The sequence below is a fragment of the Oncorhynchus masou genome, chromosome 12, assembly GCF_036934945.1.
Source record: "Oncorhynchus masou masou isolate Uvic2021 chromosome 12, UVic_Omas_1.1, whole genome shotgun sequence".
NCBI classification, from domain to species: domain Eukaryota; kingdom Metazoa; phylum Chordata; class Actinopteri; order Salmoniformes; family Salmonidae; genus Oncorhynchus; species Oncorhynchus masou.
Window position 1 is genome coordinate 69,447,130 of NC_088223.1, and position 16,969 is coordinate 69,464,098.

A 16,969-nucleotide genomic window follows, 5' to 3' on the forward strand; every position below is an offset into this window, starting at 1 on the left:
ATAATGAGGGATGAAATTCCAAATTGAAGTTGGATTCTTTAAAAAAATGTTAAGCCCAATTTATCTTAAAAGTATTATTCAAAGTAGGAAAATCAAAAAAATTGAGAACACCATATTCATATGAGTTCATAACGACAGATTTCCTAATATAATGTGTACGATTTTTCCAGATGAAGTTGAACTCCACAAGAATCTCCCAAAGAAGTTTGAAATTAAATTTGCATTTACAATCGACCACTCCCCTTAGCAGTCGTCACTTCCGGTTATTGGTGCTTGAGCAGTTCGAGTCTTCCAATAATAGCTCCACTGCGGCATTGAGTTATCAGTTGTTAGTTTAGTATTACATTTTACAATCGGGCAATAGACCCGTCTAATGCCTCATGAATCGTCACTGCAGTAAAAATAAAAAGTGGGGAGAGCACGTGAATCTGGTCCACGCTGATTTTTTTTTAGTGCGTAAGAAAATAACTATATTTTTTTTCAGGCCGTCTAATAATTTGTCTAGGTAAAAATGTATTTGAACGCGGATTTCACGATCGGTCATAATGGCAGCCTACATTTTGGTCTTTACATGGGAGAGCTTTAAGAATTTTGAACGACGAACCGTTTGGGAACCAAATATACTGGCTCTTTTACGTGAACAGCCAAATTATGTCATAATTTTGAATAACTAATTGAATGTGAATAATAATGTTGATCCATATTTGTGTTAAAGGGTCGTGGTTATGGTGAAGACAAAACTAAAACCATCCTGCAATGTCAGAATACATCAATAGTTGACGTGCGGGTGGGGTTAGAATCGACGCAGCTCAACCTTCGGGGCGGAGAGCGGGAGCGAACGACCGTACGGAGAGTCATCAGGGTTAAAATATTCTGCCTTGGGGGTGGGGGGGTGGGGGAGGACATACTATTGCCAAGCCGGCGACGAGATTGGGCCTGTGGTGCCTGCAACCCAGCAAAACATGGAGCTCGAAAATATCGTGGCCAACACCGTCCTGTTGAAAGCAAGAGAAGGTAAGAGATGTCGGAGCGCAGGGACGGATGACAAGCTTGACAGCTCCTCTCTCTTCACCGCCAGAACTAGCTCAGAACCTGGGGATTCCCCCAGGAAGCGCAGGCCGTAGAGATAGGAGCTGGATGATTGCTGCACCTCTTTATTATTTGCAAAGCGTTAAGATAACTATATTAACATCCCATATGCTCTCTAAATACATAATATTCACTCGAGCTTAACCTTGGACATTGGTAGGCTACAGAAAAGATGCGACTGTCAATAAAATTGCGTGACATTAGATTTTCCGGCTTTCTATTCTACAGCATCCTTCTGTCGTTGTCGAAACTACATGTTGAACAGAATTCCGTATTCAATTTGCAATGAAGAGCTAGCAACACACATACAAAATTAACGCCAGTAGACATTAATTTTTGGACTTTTAGTTGGCAATGACAGCGTATGTCAGTGCGCTCCATGTTAGCAGATTGTAGTGATGTTGGAAGGGTGTTAACATTAGGCCTATGTCAATTTGTGAAATAACAACATAAAGATCACTGAGTAAGCAGCGCTATAGACTATAGCTGGTGTATCTAGCTGTTGCAGATAATGTAACAAGCCGAGATATTTGTTTCTAATTACTGTAATGTATCCATCTGAAACACAAATGGCATCACGGTATATATAATTTTATGCCCCAGTCACAGATTATCTGATAGTGGTTTTACTATCAGATACTTTGGAAGCAATGACAGTAATGAACTAACTACAGTAAAAGTCGCCTATCATGGGGGACAAAAGTAAGACATTTGATCGATCTATTTGTTATACCTCTTTCATACTAAATCAATTAGTGCTAACACAATGAACAAAGGTCTTGTTTTAAAACTCAGGAATGTTTTTCCTGTTTACAAACTCATTCCATTCACAGGGTGGTTGACCCCAGTCTGATGAACCCCACTCTGGCCATATCAGTCACATGGCATATTTTGGACATATACAGTAAAAGAGAATAGTATAGAACAACTTCTATTTTTCCCAGAGGGAACATCGGTATCACCATCAAATAACGTCATACTGATCTGTAAATATGTATATTTTCAATCAACCAATCAGATGTTTATTTGTGAAATGCGTTGTAATGGAAAACTAACCAAAACCATTGTACTGTATGTCAGAGGTAGCCTACAGCAAAACACAGTGTTCAAAATGGTATTGTCATCTCTGCTAGGATCAATACTGTACTCTCTATCTAGTCTCTGTAGTATCTCTGTTTTTTTGATAGAGGAGAAGTACTGAATCTGCCATAGACATTACACAGCCTTCTATTTTCACGTCGCCTCTCTCTGGTCACATTGTTTGCCATTGAAATCCACATTAAATACCACTGTGAAGTGTTATTATATTTGGATGTAGGACATGTCAACCCTAAGTTCAATTTACAATCTCTTCAGAGTGCCGGTCTTATTACATTTATCAGGCACAAAAGAGGCTGTGTTTTGCAGGAAAATGTGAAAAAAAGGAACCAATTAATTTTAAATGATCAAATAATATATCTGAGAGACCAAACCCTACTCGGTAGCCAGGTGAAGTGGTATGATCAAATCCACATAATAATAGTCTACTTATTACTGCAAATCAATGTTCTAGTAGAAGCACCTCTAATTTGTTTCCACTCTTGTTGTTGTTGGTGGTAATAACTGTTATTATCAAATAGTAATAATGCATTAATACTTTCTCTCACAAACAACAGTTCAAGATGGAAAACGGTGGCAGAGTGAAAGAATAAGGCTGTCCCTTTCTCTGATTTGCGCTATTATTTCCATATGGTTTGTCTATCTTTGCATTTGCACTAATGCAGGACGTAATCTCATTCTTTCAACACCAGTGAGTATATCTCCATCGAACAATACTAAATTAGTGGTAACACTGTCATTTGCAGTGATGTACAGTATATAAATCCTGGATTGCTGATGCTACATATATGTCATTTGAGAGGCTTTTAAGCCACGGGTCGGTCATATTGGTACTCCCCAGTAGAAGCAGTCCTCCATAGGAATGAATGTAATTCGATGTTTCAAAGACAAAATTACATGTATTTAATTATTTTCTTATTAGTACAATTATTAGTAAAATTATACTTTCAGGAACATGTTTTTATATATTTTTTTATTTTTATGTTTAGCTCACATAATATAATTTAAAAGTATGCATTAAAGGTGTTTGTAATAGAATGCATGTGGCAAAAACAAATCTAGACATTAATAAATGATGTTCTATAGCTTCCAAAGTATTTTTTACAATAGTGTGGGATTGTCAAGATTGAGGCACAGTGGCTTCAACACAAGTTAGTCTTCTAGTACAAGTTCTATATACAAGTATGACAAATGACCAATGAGATATATATATATATATATATCTCATTGGTCATTTGTCATACTTGTACATCTCTTTGCCAGGCATAAACAATGTGCTCAGTGTCTCATTTGCATCTTGTTCACTTCCCATTGTGATAAAACATTGTTAGCCAGACATACTGTCAATATGTTCACTTCCAACCACTATTTGAATAGCAAATGTTCCTGGGCATGGCATCCAGTTCATGCAAATGCCACTTAAAGAGTTGGTTTCACCACCCAACCAAGATGGGCAACTTTACAGCGTAGGTAGCAGGCCGAGACCTATTCTGCTTGCCAATTTGTTTGTTGACGTACTGTAACTATACTGAACAAAAATATCAATGCAACATCTAAGGTGTTGGTCCCATGTTTCATGAGCTGAAATAAAAGATCCCAGAAATGTTCCATACACACAAAAAGCTTATTTCTCTAAAAATGTTGTGCACAAATTTGTTTATATCCCTGTTAGTGAGCATTTCTCCTTTACCAAGATAATCCATCCACCTGACAGGTGTGGCATATGAAGATGCTGATTAAACAGCATGATCATTACACAGGTGGATCTTGTGCTGGGGACAATAAAAGGCCACTTTAAAATGTACAGTTTTGTCACACAACACAATGCCACAGATGTCTCAAGTTTTGAGGGAGTGTGCAATTGGCATACGGACTGCAGGAATGTCCACCAGAGCTGTTGCCAGAGAATTTACTGTTAATTTTGCTACCATATACTGCCTCCAACGTTATTTTAGAGAATTTGGCAGTACGACAAACTGCCCTCACAACCGCAGACCACGTGTAACCATGCCAGCCCAGGACCTCCACATCCGGCTTCTTCACCTGCGGGATCGTCTGAGACCAGCCACCAGGACAGCTGATGAAACTGTGGGTTTACACTCGAGGTTGACCGATTATGATTTTTATATACCGATACCGATTATTGGAGGACCAAAAAAAAGCCGATACCGATTAATCGGACGATTTTTATTGTTTATTTATTTGTAATAATGACAATTACAACAATACTGAATGAACACTTATTTTAACTTAATATAATACATCAATAAAAATCTATTTAGCCTCAAATAAATAATGAAACATCAATTTGGTTTAAATAATGCAAAAACAAAGTGTTGGAGAAGTAAAAGTGCAATATGTGCCTTGTAAAAAAGCTAACGTTTGAGTTCCTTGCTCAGAACATGAGAACATATGACAGCTGGTGGTTCCTTTTAACATGAGACTTCAATATTCTAAGGTAAGAGGTTTTAGGTTGTAGTTAATATTGTATTTATAGGACTATTTCTCTCTATACCATTTGTATTTCATATACTTTTGACTATTGGATGTTCTTATAGGCACTATAGTATTGCCAGTGTAACAGTATAGCTTCCGTCCCTACTCCTCGCCCCGACCTGGGTTCGAAACAGGAACACATCGACAACAGCCACACTCGAAGCAGCGTTACCCATCGCTCCACAAAAGCCGCGGCCCTTGCAGAGCAAGGGTAATAACTACTCCAAGTCTCAGAGCGAGTGACGTTTGAAATGCTATTAGCGCGCACCCCGCTAACTAGCTAGCCATTTCACATCGGTTACACCAGCCATTAGGCTGATAGGCTTGAAGTCATAAACAGCGCTGTGCTTGCTAAGAGCTGCTGGCAAAACGCACGAAAGTGCTGTTTGAATGAATGCTTATGAGCCTGCTGCTGCCTACCATCGCTCAGTCAGACTGCTCTATCAAATCATAGACTTAATTATAACATATCACACAGAAATACGAGCCTTTGGTCATTAATATGGTCGAATCCGGAAACTATAATTTCGATAACAAAACGTTTATTATTTCAGTGAAATACGGAACCGTTCCGTATTTTATCTAACGGATGGCATCCCTAAGTCTAAATATTCTTGTTACATTGCACAACCTTCAATGTTATGTCATAATTACGTAAAATTCTGGCAAATTAGTTCGCAATGAGCCAGGCTGCCCAAACTGTTGCATATACCCTGACTCTGCGTGCAATGAACGCAAGAGAAGTGACACAATTTCATCTGGTTAATATTGCCTGCTAACCTGGATTTCTTTTAGCTAAATATGCAGGTTTAAAAATATATACTTCTGTGTATTGAATTTAAGAAAGGCATTGGTGTTTATGGTTAGGTACAGTCGTCCAACGATTGTGCTTTTTTCGCAAATGCGATTTTGTTAAATCATCCCCCAGCGTTCCATCGATTATATGCAACGCAGGACACGCTAGATAAATTGGTAATATCATCAACCATGTGTAGTTATAACTAGTGATTATGATTGATTGATTGTTTTTTATAAGATAAGTTTAATGCTAGCTAGCAACTTACCGTGGCTTCTTCTGCATTTGCGTAACAGGCAGTCTCCTCGTGGAGTACAATGAAAGGCAGGTGGTTAGAGAGTTGGACTAGTTAACTCTAAGGTTGCAAGATTGAATCCCCCGAGCTGACAAGGTGAAAATCTTTCGTTCTGCCCCTGAACAAGGCAGTTAACTCACCGTTCCTAGGCCGTCATTGAAAATAAGAATGTGTTCTTAACTGACTTGCCTAGTTAAATAAAGATATATAAAAAATAAATAAAAAATCTGCACCCAAAAATACCAATTTACGATTGTAATCGGCCCTAATTAATCGGCCATTCCGATTAATCGGTCGACCTCTAGTTTACACTGTCATAAACCATCTCAGGGAAGTTCATCTGCATGCTTGTAGTCCTCACCAGGGTCTTGACCTGACTGCATTTCAGCGTCATAACCGACTTCAGTGAGCAAATGCTCCCCTTCAATGGCCACCATTATTAAAATTCGAATGGTGGCGGATTGTGCTATAATGTGTTTTTTTTCCCGCGTTATTTGTAACTTATTTTGTACATAATGTTTCTGCAACCATATCATACGGCAAAAAAATGCTTCTGGATATCAGGACAGCAATCACTCACCTCGGATAAGACAAAGATTTTTTCTTCAACAAGCAGGAGGCACAGGACACTCTCCAAACACCCGACAGGGCCAACATCCCCGTTATTTTCAAGAGGAAGAAATGCAGGTACAGGGGACACAGAGCAGGATGCCTCGTGAGGACCCGCAGAAGGCGAGTGGGAAAGCTGCCGTTACCGTCAATATTACTCGCCGATGTGCAATCATTGTAATATCCTATGTTTCAAGGAATTCGTGGCTGAATGACAACATGGATATTCAGATGGGGGGGGGGGGGGGGTCTGTGCATATTTGTAAACAACAGCTGGTGCACGAACTCTAAGGAAGTCTCTAGATTTTGCTCGCCAGAAGTAGAGTATATTGTGATAAATTGCAGGCCACACTACTTGCTTAGTGAGTTTTCAGCTATACTTTTCGTGGCTGTTTATTTACCAACACAGACAGATGCTGGCACTAAGAACACTCAGTCAGCTGTATAAGGAAATAAGCAAACCGGAAACCACTCAACCAAAGGCGGGACCCCTAGTGGCCGGAGACTTTAATGCAGGGAAACTTAAATCAGTTCTACCAAATTTCTATCAACATGTTAAATGTGCAACCATAGGGAAAAAAAATCTAAATCACCTGTACTCCACACACAGAGACGCGTACAAAGCTCTCCCTCGCCCACTATTTGGTAAATCCGACCACAACTCTATCCTCCTGATTCCTGCTTACAAGCCAAAATGAAAGCAGGAACCACCAGTGACTCGGTGTATAGAAAAGTGGTCAGATGAAGCAGATGTTAAACTACAGGACTGTTTTGCTTTCACAGACTGGAACATGTTCTGGTATTCTTCCGATGGCATTGAGAAGTACACCACATCAGTCACTGGCTTTATCAATAAGTGCATCGAGGACGTCGTCCCCACGGTGACTGTACGTACATACCCCAACCCAAAGCTGCCACTTTCAAGTCGCGGGACTCTAACCCAGAGGCTTACAAGAAATCCTGCTATGCCCTGCAACGAACCATTAAACAAGCAAAGTGTCAATACAGGGCTAAGATTGAATCATACTACACCGGCTCCGATGCTCGTCTTATGTGGCAGGGCTTGCAAACCATTACAGACTACAAAGGGAAGCCCAGCCGTGAGCTGCCCAGTGACACGAGCCTACCAGACAAGCTAAATCACTTCTATGCTCGCTTCGAGGCAAGCAACACTGAGGCATGCATGAGAGCATCAGCTGTTCCGGACGACTGTGTGATCACGCTCTCCTTAGCCGACCTGAGTAAGACCTTTAAACAGGTCATGTGCTCCTGGCATGTGCTGACCAACTGGCAGGTGTCTTCACTGACATTTTCAACATGTCTCTGATTTGAGTCTGTAATAGCAACATGTTTCAAGCAGACCACCATAGTCTCTGCCCAAGAACACAAAGGCAACATGCCTAAATGACTACAGACCCGTAGCACTCTTCCAACAAGACAATGATCCAAAACATAAAGCAAAATCTACAATGGAATGGTTCAAAAATAAACATATCCAGGTGTTAGAATGGCCAAGTCAAAGTCCAGACCTGAATTCAATCGAGAATCTGTGGAAAGAACTGAAAACTGCTGTTCACAAATGCTCTCCATCCAACCTCACTGAGCTCGAGCTGTTTTGCAAGGAGGAATGGGAAAAAATTTCAGTCTCTCGATGTGCAAAACTTATAGAGACATACCCCAAGCGACTTACAGCTGTAATCACAGCAAAAGGTGGCGCTACAAAGTATTAACTTAAGGGGGCTGAATAATTTTGCACGCCCAATTTTTCCGTTTTTGATTTGATAAAAAGTTTGAAATATCCAATAAATGTCGTTCCACTTCATGATTGTGTCCCACTTGTTGTTGATTCTTCACAAAAAAATACAGTTTTATATATTTATGTTTGAAGCCTGAAATGTGGCAAAAGGTTGCAAAGTTCAAGGGGGCCGAATACTTTCGCAAGGCACTGTATTTAGTTAATATTGCCTGCTAACATGAATTTCTTATAACTAGGGAAATTGTGTCACTTCTCTTGCGTTCCGTGCAAGCAGTCAGGGTATATGCAGCAGTTTGGGCCGCCTGGCTTGTTGCGAACTGTGTGAAGTCCATTGCTTCCTAACAAAGACCGTAAATAATTTGCCAGAATTGTACATAATTAGGACATAACATTGAAGGTTGTACAATGTAACAGCAATATTTAGACTTATGGATGCTACCCGTTAGATAAAATACGTAACGGTTCCGTATTTCACTGAAAGAATAAACGTTTTGTTTTCGAAATAATAGTTTCTGGATTCAACCATATCAAAGACCAAAGGCTCGTATTTCTGTGTGTTATTATGTTATAGTTAAGTCTATGATTTGATATTTGATAGAGCAGTCTGACTGAGCGACGGTAGGCAGCAGCAGGCTCGTAAGCATTCATTCAAACAGCACTTTTGTGCGTTTACCAACAGCTCTTCGCAATGCTTCAAGCATTGAGCTGTTTATGACTTCAAGCCTATCAACTCCGAGATCAGGCTGGTGTAACTGATGTGAAATGGCTAGCTAGTTAGTGTGGTGCGCGCTAATAGCGTTTCAATCGGTGACGTCACTCACTCTCAGACTTGGAGTAGTTGTTCCCCTTGCTCTGCAAGGGCCGCGGCTTTTGTGGAGCGATGGGTAACGATGCTTCGAGGGTGGCTGTTGTCAATGTGTTCCTAGTTCGATCCCAGGTAGGGGCGAGGAGAGGGACAGAAGCTATATTGTTACACTGGCAATACTATAGTGCCTATAAGAACATCCAATAGTCAAAAGTATATGAAATACAAATGGTATAGAGAGAAATAGTCCTTTGATTTTATTGATGTATTATATTAAGTTAAAATAAAAGTGTTCATTCAGTATTGTCGTAATTGTCATTATTAAAAATAAATAAATATAAATCCGCCGATTAATCGGTATCAGCTTTTTTTGATCCTCCAGTAACTGGTATCGGTATCGGCGTTGAAAAATCATAATCGGTCGACCTCTAGTCCAAACACACCAAGACAGCTGTGAAGAGGGCACGACAAAGCCTATTCCCCCTCAGGAAACTAAAAAGATTTGGCGTGTGTCCTGAGATCCTCAAAAGGTTCTACTGCTGCAACATCGAGAACATCCTGACTGGTTGCATCACTGCCTGGTACGGCAATTGCTCGACCTCCGACCGCAAGGCACTACAGAGGGTAGTGTGTACGACCCAGTACATCACTGGGGCTAAGCTGCCTGCCATCCAGGTCCTCTACACCAGGCGGTGTCAGAGGAATGCCCTAAAAATTGTCAAACACCCCAGCCACTTCAGTCATAGACTGTGACTCTCTACTACCGCTCTCTTTTTACTGTTGTTTTTATTTCTTTACCTACCTATTGTTCACTTAATACCTTTTTTGCACTATTGGTTAGGGCCTGTAAATAAGCATTTCACTGTAAGGTCTACACCTGTTGTATTCGGCACATGTGACAAATAAACTTTGATTTGATTAGCACGCTGGAGAAGTGTGGTCTTCACAGATGAATCCTGGTTTCAAATTTACTGGGCAGATGGCAGACAGTGTGAATGGTGTCGTGTGTGCGAGTGGTTTGCTGATGTTAACATTGTGAACAGAGTGCCCCATGGTGGCGGTGGGGTTAATGTATGGGCAGGCATAAGCTATGGACAACATTTACATTTAAGTCATTTAGCAGACGCTCTTATCCAGAGCGACTTACAACAAACACAATTGCATTTTATCAGTGGCAATTTGAATGCACAGAAATACCATTATGAGATCCTGAGGCCCAAGGGTGCGTTCTCAGTCCCCTCCTCTGCTCCCTGTTCACCCAATACTGTGTTGCCACACATCTCCAACTCAGTCATCAAGTTTGCAGATGACACAACAATGGTAGGCCTGATTACCATCAACGACGAGACAGCCCACAGCAGTGTTTCCCAAACTCGGTCCTGGGGACCCCAAGGGGGGCACGTTATGTATAGCACTACACAGTTGATTCAAATAATAAACTCATCGTTAAGCTTTGATGTTTGAATCAGCTGTGTAGTGCAATGGCAAAAAACAAAACGTGCACCCCATGTGATTCCCAGGACTGGGTTTGGGAAACACTTGCCTACAAGGAGGAGGTGAGGGCCCTTGCAGAGTGGTGCCAGAAAAATAACCTTTCCCTCAACGTCAAAAACAAAATGAAGGAGCTGATTGTGGACTTCAGGAGACAGCAGAAGGAGCACGCCCCCATCCACACGCAGTGGAGAAGGTGAAAATCCTCAAATTCTTCGGAGGCCACATTACTGACAACCTGAAATGGTCCATCCACACAGGAAGTGTGGTGAAAAGGCACAACAGTGCCTCTTCAACCTCAAGAGGCTTGGCCTCTAAAGCCCTCACAAACCCTCCAGGACATCTACAGCACACAGTGTCACAGGAAGGCCAAAAAGATAATCAAAGACCTCAGCCACCCAAGCCACAGCCTGTTCATCCCACTGCCATCTAGAAAGCGGAGACAGTATAGGTGTATCAAAGCTGGAACCGAGACACTGAAAAGCAGTGTCTATCTCCAGGCCATCAGACTGTTAAATAGTCACCACTAGCCAGCCTCCGCTCAGTGCCCTGCCCTGAACTTTAGTCACTGTTACAAGCCGGCTACCACCCGGTTACTCAACCCTGCACCTTAGACACTGCTGTCCTATGTACATTATCATTGAACACTGTTCACTTTAATAATGTTTACATACTGTTTTATCCACTTCATATGTATATACTGTATTCTAGTCAAGGCTCATCCTATATATCTACTGTTGTACACACCTTTTATATTAATATACTGTCCATAATGTCTATACACACCATCATATACATATATATATATTTATATTCTGGACTTTGACACTGCACGTTCTAGTATTTCTATATTTCTTATTTAATTTTTTTATTTCACCTTTATTTAAACAGGTAGGCTAGTTGAGAACAAGTTCTCATTTGCAACTGCGACCGGGCCAAGATAAAGCGTAGCAATTGCACACATACAATAACACAAAGTTACACATGGAATAAACAAAACATATAGTCAATAATACAGTAGAACAAAAGAAAACAAAAAGTCTATATACAGTGAGTGCAAATGAGGTAAATTTAGGAAATAAATAGGCCATGGTGGCAATTAAACACTGGAATGGTAGATCGGCAGAAGGTGAATGTGCAGGTAAAGATACTGGGGTGCAATGGAGCAAAATAAATAAATACCAGTATGGGGATGAGGTAGGTAGATAGATGGGCTGTTTACAGATGGTTCTATGTACAGGTGCAGTGATCTGCAAGCTGCTCTGACAGCTGGTGCTTAAAGCTAGTGAGGGAGATGTGAGTCGCCAGCTTCAGAGATTTTTGCAGTTCGTACCAGTCAGGAGTAGCAGAGAACTGGAAGGAAAGGCGACCAAAAGAGGAATTGGCTTTGGGGGTGACCAGTGAGATATACCTGCTGGAGCGCGTGCTACGAGTGGGTGCTGCTATGGTGACCAGTGAGCTGAGATAAGGCAGGGCTTTACCTAGCAGAGACTTGTAGATAACCTGTAGCCAGAGGGTTTGGCGACGAGTATGAAGCGAGGGCCAACCAACGAGAGCGTACAGGTCGCAATGGTGGGTAGTGTATTGGGCTTTGGTGACAAAAGTAGTTCCTTTCTTCAAATTCTTTGGATTTCCGTGTATTGTTTTGTATTGTTAGATATTACTGCACTGTTGGAGCTAGGAACATAAGCATTTCTCTAAACCCACGATAACAAATGCATAATATGTGTACACGACCAATACAATTTGATTTGATTTAAAGAGGTAGACTAAAATACAGTAAAATGGCTTTTTATATGTCTACAACCTCTTGGTCTTCTTGACAAACACTCCAGGACAGCCATTATATTAATCACCCTGACCCTCTTCTTTATTTGACGAATTTACAAGAGCACTTTTGTGTTTTTAGGGACTGTATGTATCTTTATGGGCCACTCAAGGCTACTTAGTGTTTTCCCATGTGTTATATTTTTCCTTTGCTTGATTAATCAACCACTGTTCTTTTGCAGGAGGTGGTGGAAACAGAAAAGGAAAAAGCAAGAAATGGAAACAGATGCTTCAGTTTCCCCACATCAGCCTGTGTGAGGAGCTCCGGGAAACTACAGGTACGTTTCCTCTCCTCTACTTGCTAGCCCATTGATAGTGTGGCAGACCAGGGGGTTTGGTTAAGGCGTTGACATAGATCAGACACGGACAGAGTATGATTAGCTCGGTTTCAAGGGTGTTTTATTAAATATTAAATCAAAAAGAAAAGAACAGGTCTCCCCCATGAGACCCTCTCCGGGTTACCGTCTCCTGGGCTCCGGGTCTTCCTGTATCCTGTGGGGCACACAAACTCAACTCCCTCGGCTTAGCTCGGGTAACCGTATCCAACCACATGGAAGTCACCTCACTTCCCCTAGTCCTCTCCCTGGTGCTGCCCCTTTAAGCTGGCAGCTTTATGGGCCTCGCACAGCTGGTGAGCAAGCCGCCCTTGATTACTCACCAGCTCCCAATCAGCCCCAATTAGTCCTGTCCGGAGAGCCCGACGAGACCTGGCACGTCCAGCAGATGGAGCCTATAGCCGGCTATAGTTTCCTGCCAGTCCCAGGAAGGACTTGACCTTTGTCTTGGTGCGGGGAACGGGCCAGTTACGCACCGCATGAACCTCCTGGGGCTTGACGTCCCCCCGTCCGATCAAATACCCCAGGTACTCCACCTCCTCGAACCCTAGCTTGCATTTCTTGGGGTTTGCGGTCAACCCGGCTTGTCTGAGCGCATCCAGCAAGGCCTCAGGTGCTCTTCTCAACTTTGGCTGTGGATGATGATATGCCGCTGCGTACTGCTGGTGGGGTCGAAGCACTCTGTTCATCAGCCGTTGGAATGTGGGCCAGGCTCCGTGGAGACCGAACGGAAGCACCCGGTACTGATACAACCCGTCTGGTGTCGAAAACGCCATCTTTTCCTGGGAGGAGGCTGCCAACGGTACCTGCCAATAATCTTTGGTCAGGTCAAGGGTGCTGATGTACCGGGCCTTTCCCAATCGGTCGATGAGCTCGTCCACCCTCGGCATGGGATATGCGTCGAACAAGCTGATGCCATTCACCCCCCGCAAATCGCTACAGAAGCGGAGGCTACAGTCCGGTTTGGGCACCAACACGATGGGGCTGCACCATGCACTGTGGAACTCTTCCACGACCCCCATCCTCAGCATAGCCTCCACTTCCTGTTTCACGGCCTCCCTCAGGCCTCCGGAATCCGATATGGCCTCTTTCATACTGTTTCCCCGGGCGGGTACGAATGTGTTGTTCAATGAGGGTTGGCCCAGCTTCTCGGAGAAAACCGCCGTATTCCGATCGACAAGCTCCCTGAGCTCTTGCTTCTGGGCCGGGTCGAGGTCTTCATTGCTCGGGACCTCCACTGGTACCATTGGCGTCCTGGGTCCCGACCATAACACGTCCAAGGCTGTCCTCTCGTGCCACTTCTTCAACAGGTTCACGTGGTAAATCTGTTGGGGTTTCCGCCTCCCCGGTTGCTGTATGTGGTAATTTCCCAGCTTCTTGATCATCTAGTATGGTCCGAGCCATGTTGCCAGGAACTTACTTTCGGCCGTGGGGATCAAGACCAACACCCTGTCTCCCACCTGGAATTCTCAGGGCTGGGCTCCCCGATTGTAGACCTTGGCTTGGGCACGCTGGGCCTTCTCCATATGTTCCCTCACGACTGGCCATATGGCTGTCATCCACTCCCGCATCATCTCCATGTGCTCTACCACGCTGCATAAGGGGGTCAGTTGGACTTCCTAAACCTCCTTGGCGAGGTCCTGTAGGCCGCGTGGCCTCCTCCTGTAGAGGAGTTTGAACGGGGAAAACCCAGTGGATGATTGGGATACTTCTCGGATTGAGAACATTAGGTGGGGTAGTAGCTGGTCCCAGTTCCTCCCGTCCTGCTCGATGACCTTCCGCAGCATCAGTTTTAGCATTTTATTAAAGTGCTCGACGAACCCATCCATCTGCGGGTGAAAAACGGAGGTCCGGATCTGCTTGATCTGCAGGAGGGCACACAAACTCTTTCATGAGGCGGGACATAAATGCCGTACCTTGGTCTGTCAGGATCTCGTTCAGGATGCCCACCCGGTTAAAGAGGTGGAAGAGCTCCCGGGCGATTCCCCTGGACACCGCCGCCCATAGGGGAATGCCTCGGGATACCGGGTGGCATAGTCCACTATTACCAAGATGTACCCGTGTCCTCGTGCAGTCTTTACCAGGGGTCCCACTATGTCTATGGCCATGCTTTCAAAGGGCACCCCGATTATTGGCAGGGGGACCAGAGGGTTTCTGAAGTGTGCTTTCAGGGCAGTGAGTTGATACTCCGGGAAGCTGTGACAGTAGTCTTCCACGGCCCTCCTCATCGAGAGCCAGTGGAACCAGGCGGCGATCCGTTCCCGGGTATTCTCCTTTCCCAGGTGCCCCAACAGGTGGGTGTGGGCCAGCTGAAGAACGGTTCCTACGTACCGTCGGGGCAGCAACAATACCCCTCGATGTTCCCCCTGTTGGTGCGACACCTGGAACAAAGGTTATTCTTAATTTGGAAATGGGGGTATCGCCAGTCACTCAACCCCCGGAAGTAGCTGTCCATCCACCGCTACCACTTCGGCGGCGGCAGCTTTCAAATTCGGATCCTCCCACTGGGCCATCCCGAATTGTCCCCTCAGTTGGCCGCCACGGGGGTCTCGACTGGCCCCTCGGAATCAAGGAATGGGAGACTGGGCTCTTCCAGTGGTTCCCCAGGAGGTCTAGGTTCTGGCTCCCCCTCCGATGCCGGACCCGTAGAGTCAGGTTGGTTAACCGGCGGCTTCCGGGCCGCACAGGCGATGGGTTGTCCCCGCTCTCTTCTTCGGCCAGCTCATACTTTCTTCCTCAACTCGTGCCCCCATAGGGCCGCGAACAGTGGACAATCCCGTCACACTAGGAGAGGTACCGGCAGCTCTGGTACTGCACCCACCATCATTTGACAGCTCCCTTGTGGCTTCACGATGTTGGTCCATACGGTGGGATACCGTTTTGTGTCACCGTGAACAGAGAAAATGGACATCTCCCTACCCCATTCGGTCTCCTGGTTCAGCAGGCTCTTGGTTACGAGCGTAACCATGCTTCCAGAGTCTAATAGCTCTTCTGTGTCATGTCTGTCAACCTTCACCGGGACCATGGGTGCAGTTGAGGTGACATAGTTCACGGCGTGACCCACCTCACCTGCGGGGCTAGCTGATGGCATCAACTCCTCTCGAGCAGGGCAATTTCAGGCAATTTGCCCCCGGGCGCCACACTCAAAACACCTCCTTTGGTCTCCCTCTACCTGGGGTCGTCGGTGTTGGGTCGGCCCTACAACCGCCATCCTTTGGCCCTGCCGACTGTCGGTTCGGGGTACACTGCGGTGGGGCTGTCCTTCCGTCCCTTTGGACGGGTCGCCGACTCGTCCCGGCTCCCACTCATCAGTGCTTGAGCGTCCCCACTGCTTTCAGGAGGCCCTCCAAGGCCTGGTGACGCGCAGTAGGTCGCTCATCTGGGCTCGGGGGGAGGTGTCGGGTACGAACCTCCAGTCGTGGAAACGTTGAGCCCGATGGGCCAGGCTGTATCCGTAGCGGCTGAGTATCTCCCGTTTAAGTCCGTCATAGTTATCCACCCGTTTGTCGTTCAGGTCCCAATACGCCTTTTGGGCATTCCCAGAGAGGAACAGGGCCAGCAGACTTGCCCACTGCAGCCTTGGCCATCCTTCCCGCAGTGGTGTGACCACCATTTGCCTCATGCAGCGCAACACATCTCCTTCACATAGAGTTGATCAGGCTGTTGATTGTGATATGTGGAATGTTGTCCCACTCTTTAATGGCTGTGCGAAGTTGCTGGGTGTTGGCGGGAACTGGAACACGCTGTCATACACACCAATTGAGAGCATCCCAAACTTGCTCAATGGGAGACATGTCTGGTGAGTGTGCATGCTATGGAAGAACTGCAACATTTTCAGCTTCTAGAAATTGTGTACAAATCCTTGCGACATGGGGCTGTGCATTATCATGCTAAAACAAGAGGTGATGGCGGAGGATCTCGTCACGTAGGCCTCAGGATCTCGTCACGGTATCTCTGTGCATACAAATTGCCATCAATAAATTGCAATTTTGTTCCTTGCCCGGAGCTTATGCCTGCCCATACCATAACCCCGCCACCACCATAGTACTCACTGTTCACAGCATTGACATCAGCAAACCACTCGCCCAAACAACGCGATGCACATGGTCTGCGGTTGTGAGGTCTGTTGAACATTCAGCCAAGTTCTCTAAAAAGACATTGGAGGCGGCTTATGGTAAAGAAATGCAACAGCTCTGGTGGACATTCCTGCAGTCAGTATGCAACTGAAATGACTGCAACACTTAACAAAGAGCTGCACTTAGTTTCAGAATGGGTGGCAAGGAATAAGTTAGTCCTAAATGTTTCAAAAACTGAACGCATTGGTATTTGGGACAAATAATTCACTAAACCTCAACTAAATCTTGTAATGAAT

The 16,969-nt window shown here is 44.6% G+C and overlaps 1 protein-coding gene across 2 annotated transcripts in view; it reads left to right on the top strand.

The window, feature by feature from the left end:
- The first annotated feature begins 876 nt into the window (after positions 1–876).
- Positions 877–16,969, top strand: part of LOC135550727 (G protein-coupled receptor kinase 6-like) — a 55,653-nt gene continuing 39,560 nt past the window's right edge. For both annotated transcript variants that reach the window (XM_064981783.1, XM_064981784.1), the window contains exons 1-2: positions 877–1,014; positions 12,445–12,540. In XM_064981783.1, the coding sequence (XP_064837855.1) occupies positions 963–1,014; positions 12,445–12,540 (148 nt within the window). In that variant the 5' untranslated portion in view covers positions 877–962. The remainder of the gene's footprint in view (positions 1,015–12,444; positions 12,541–16,969) is intronic.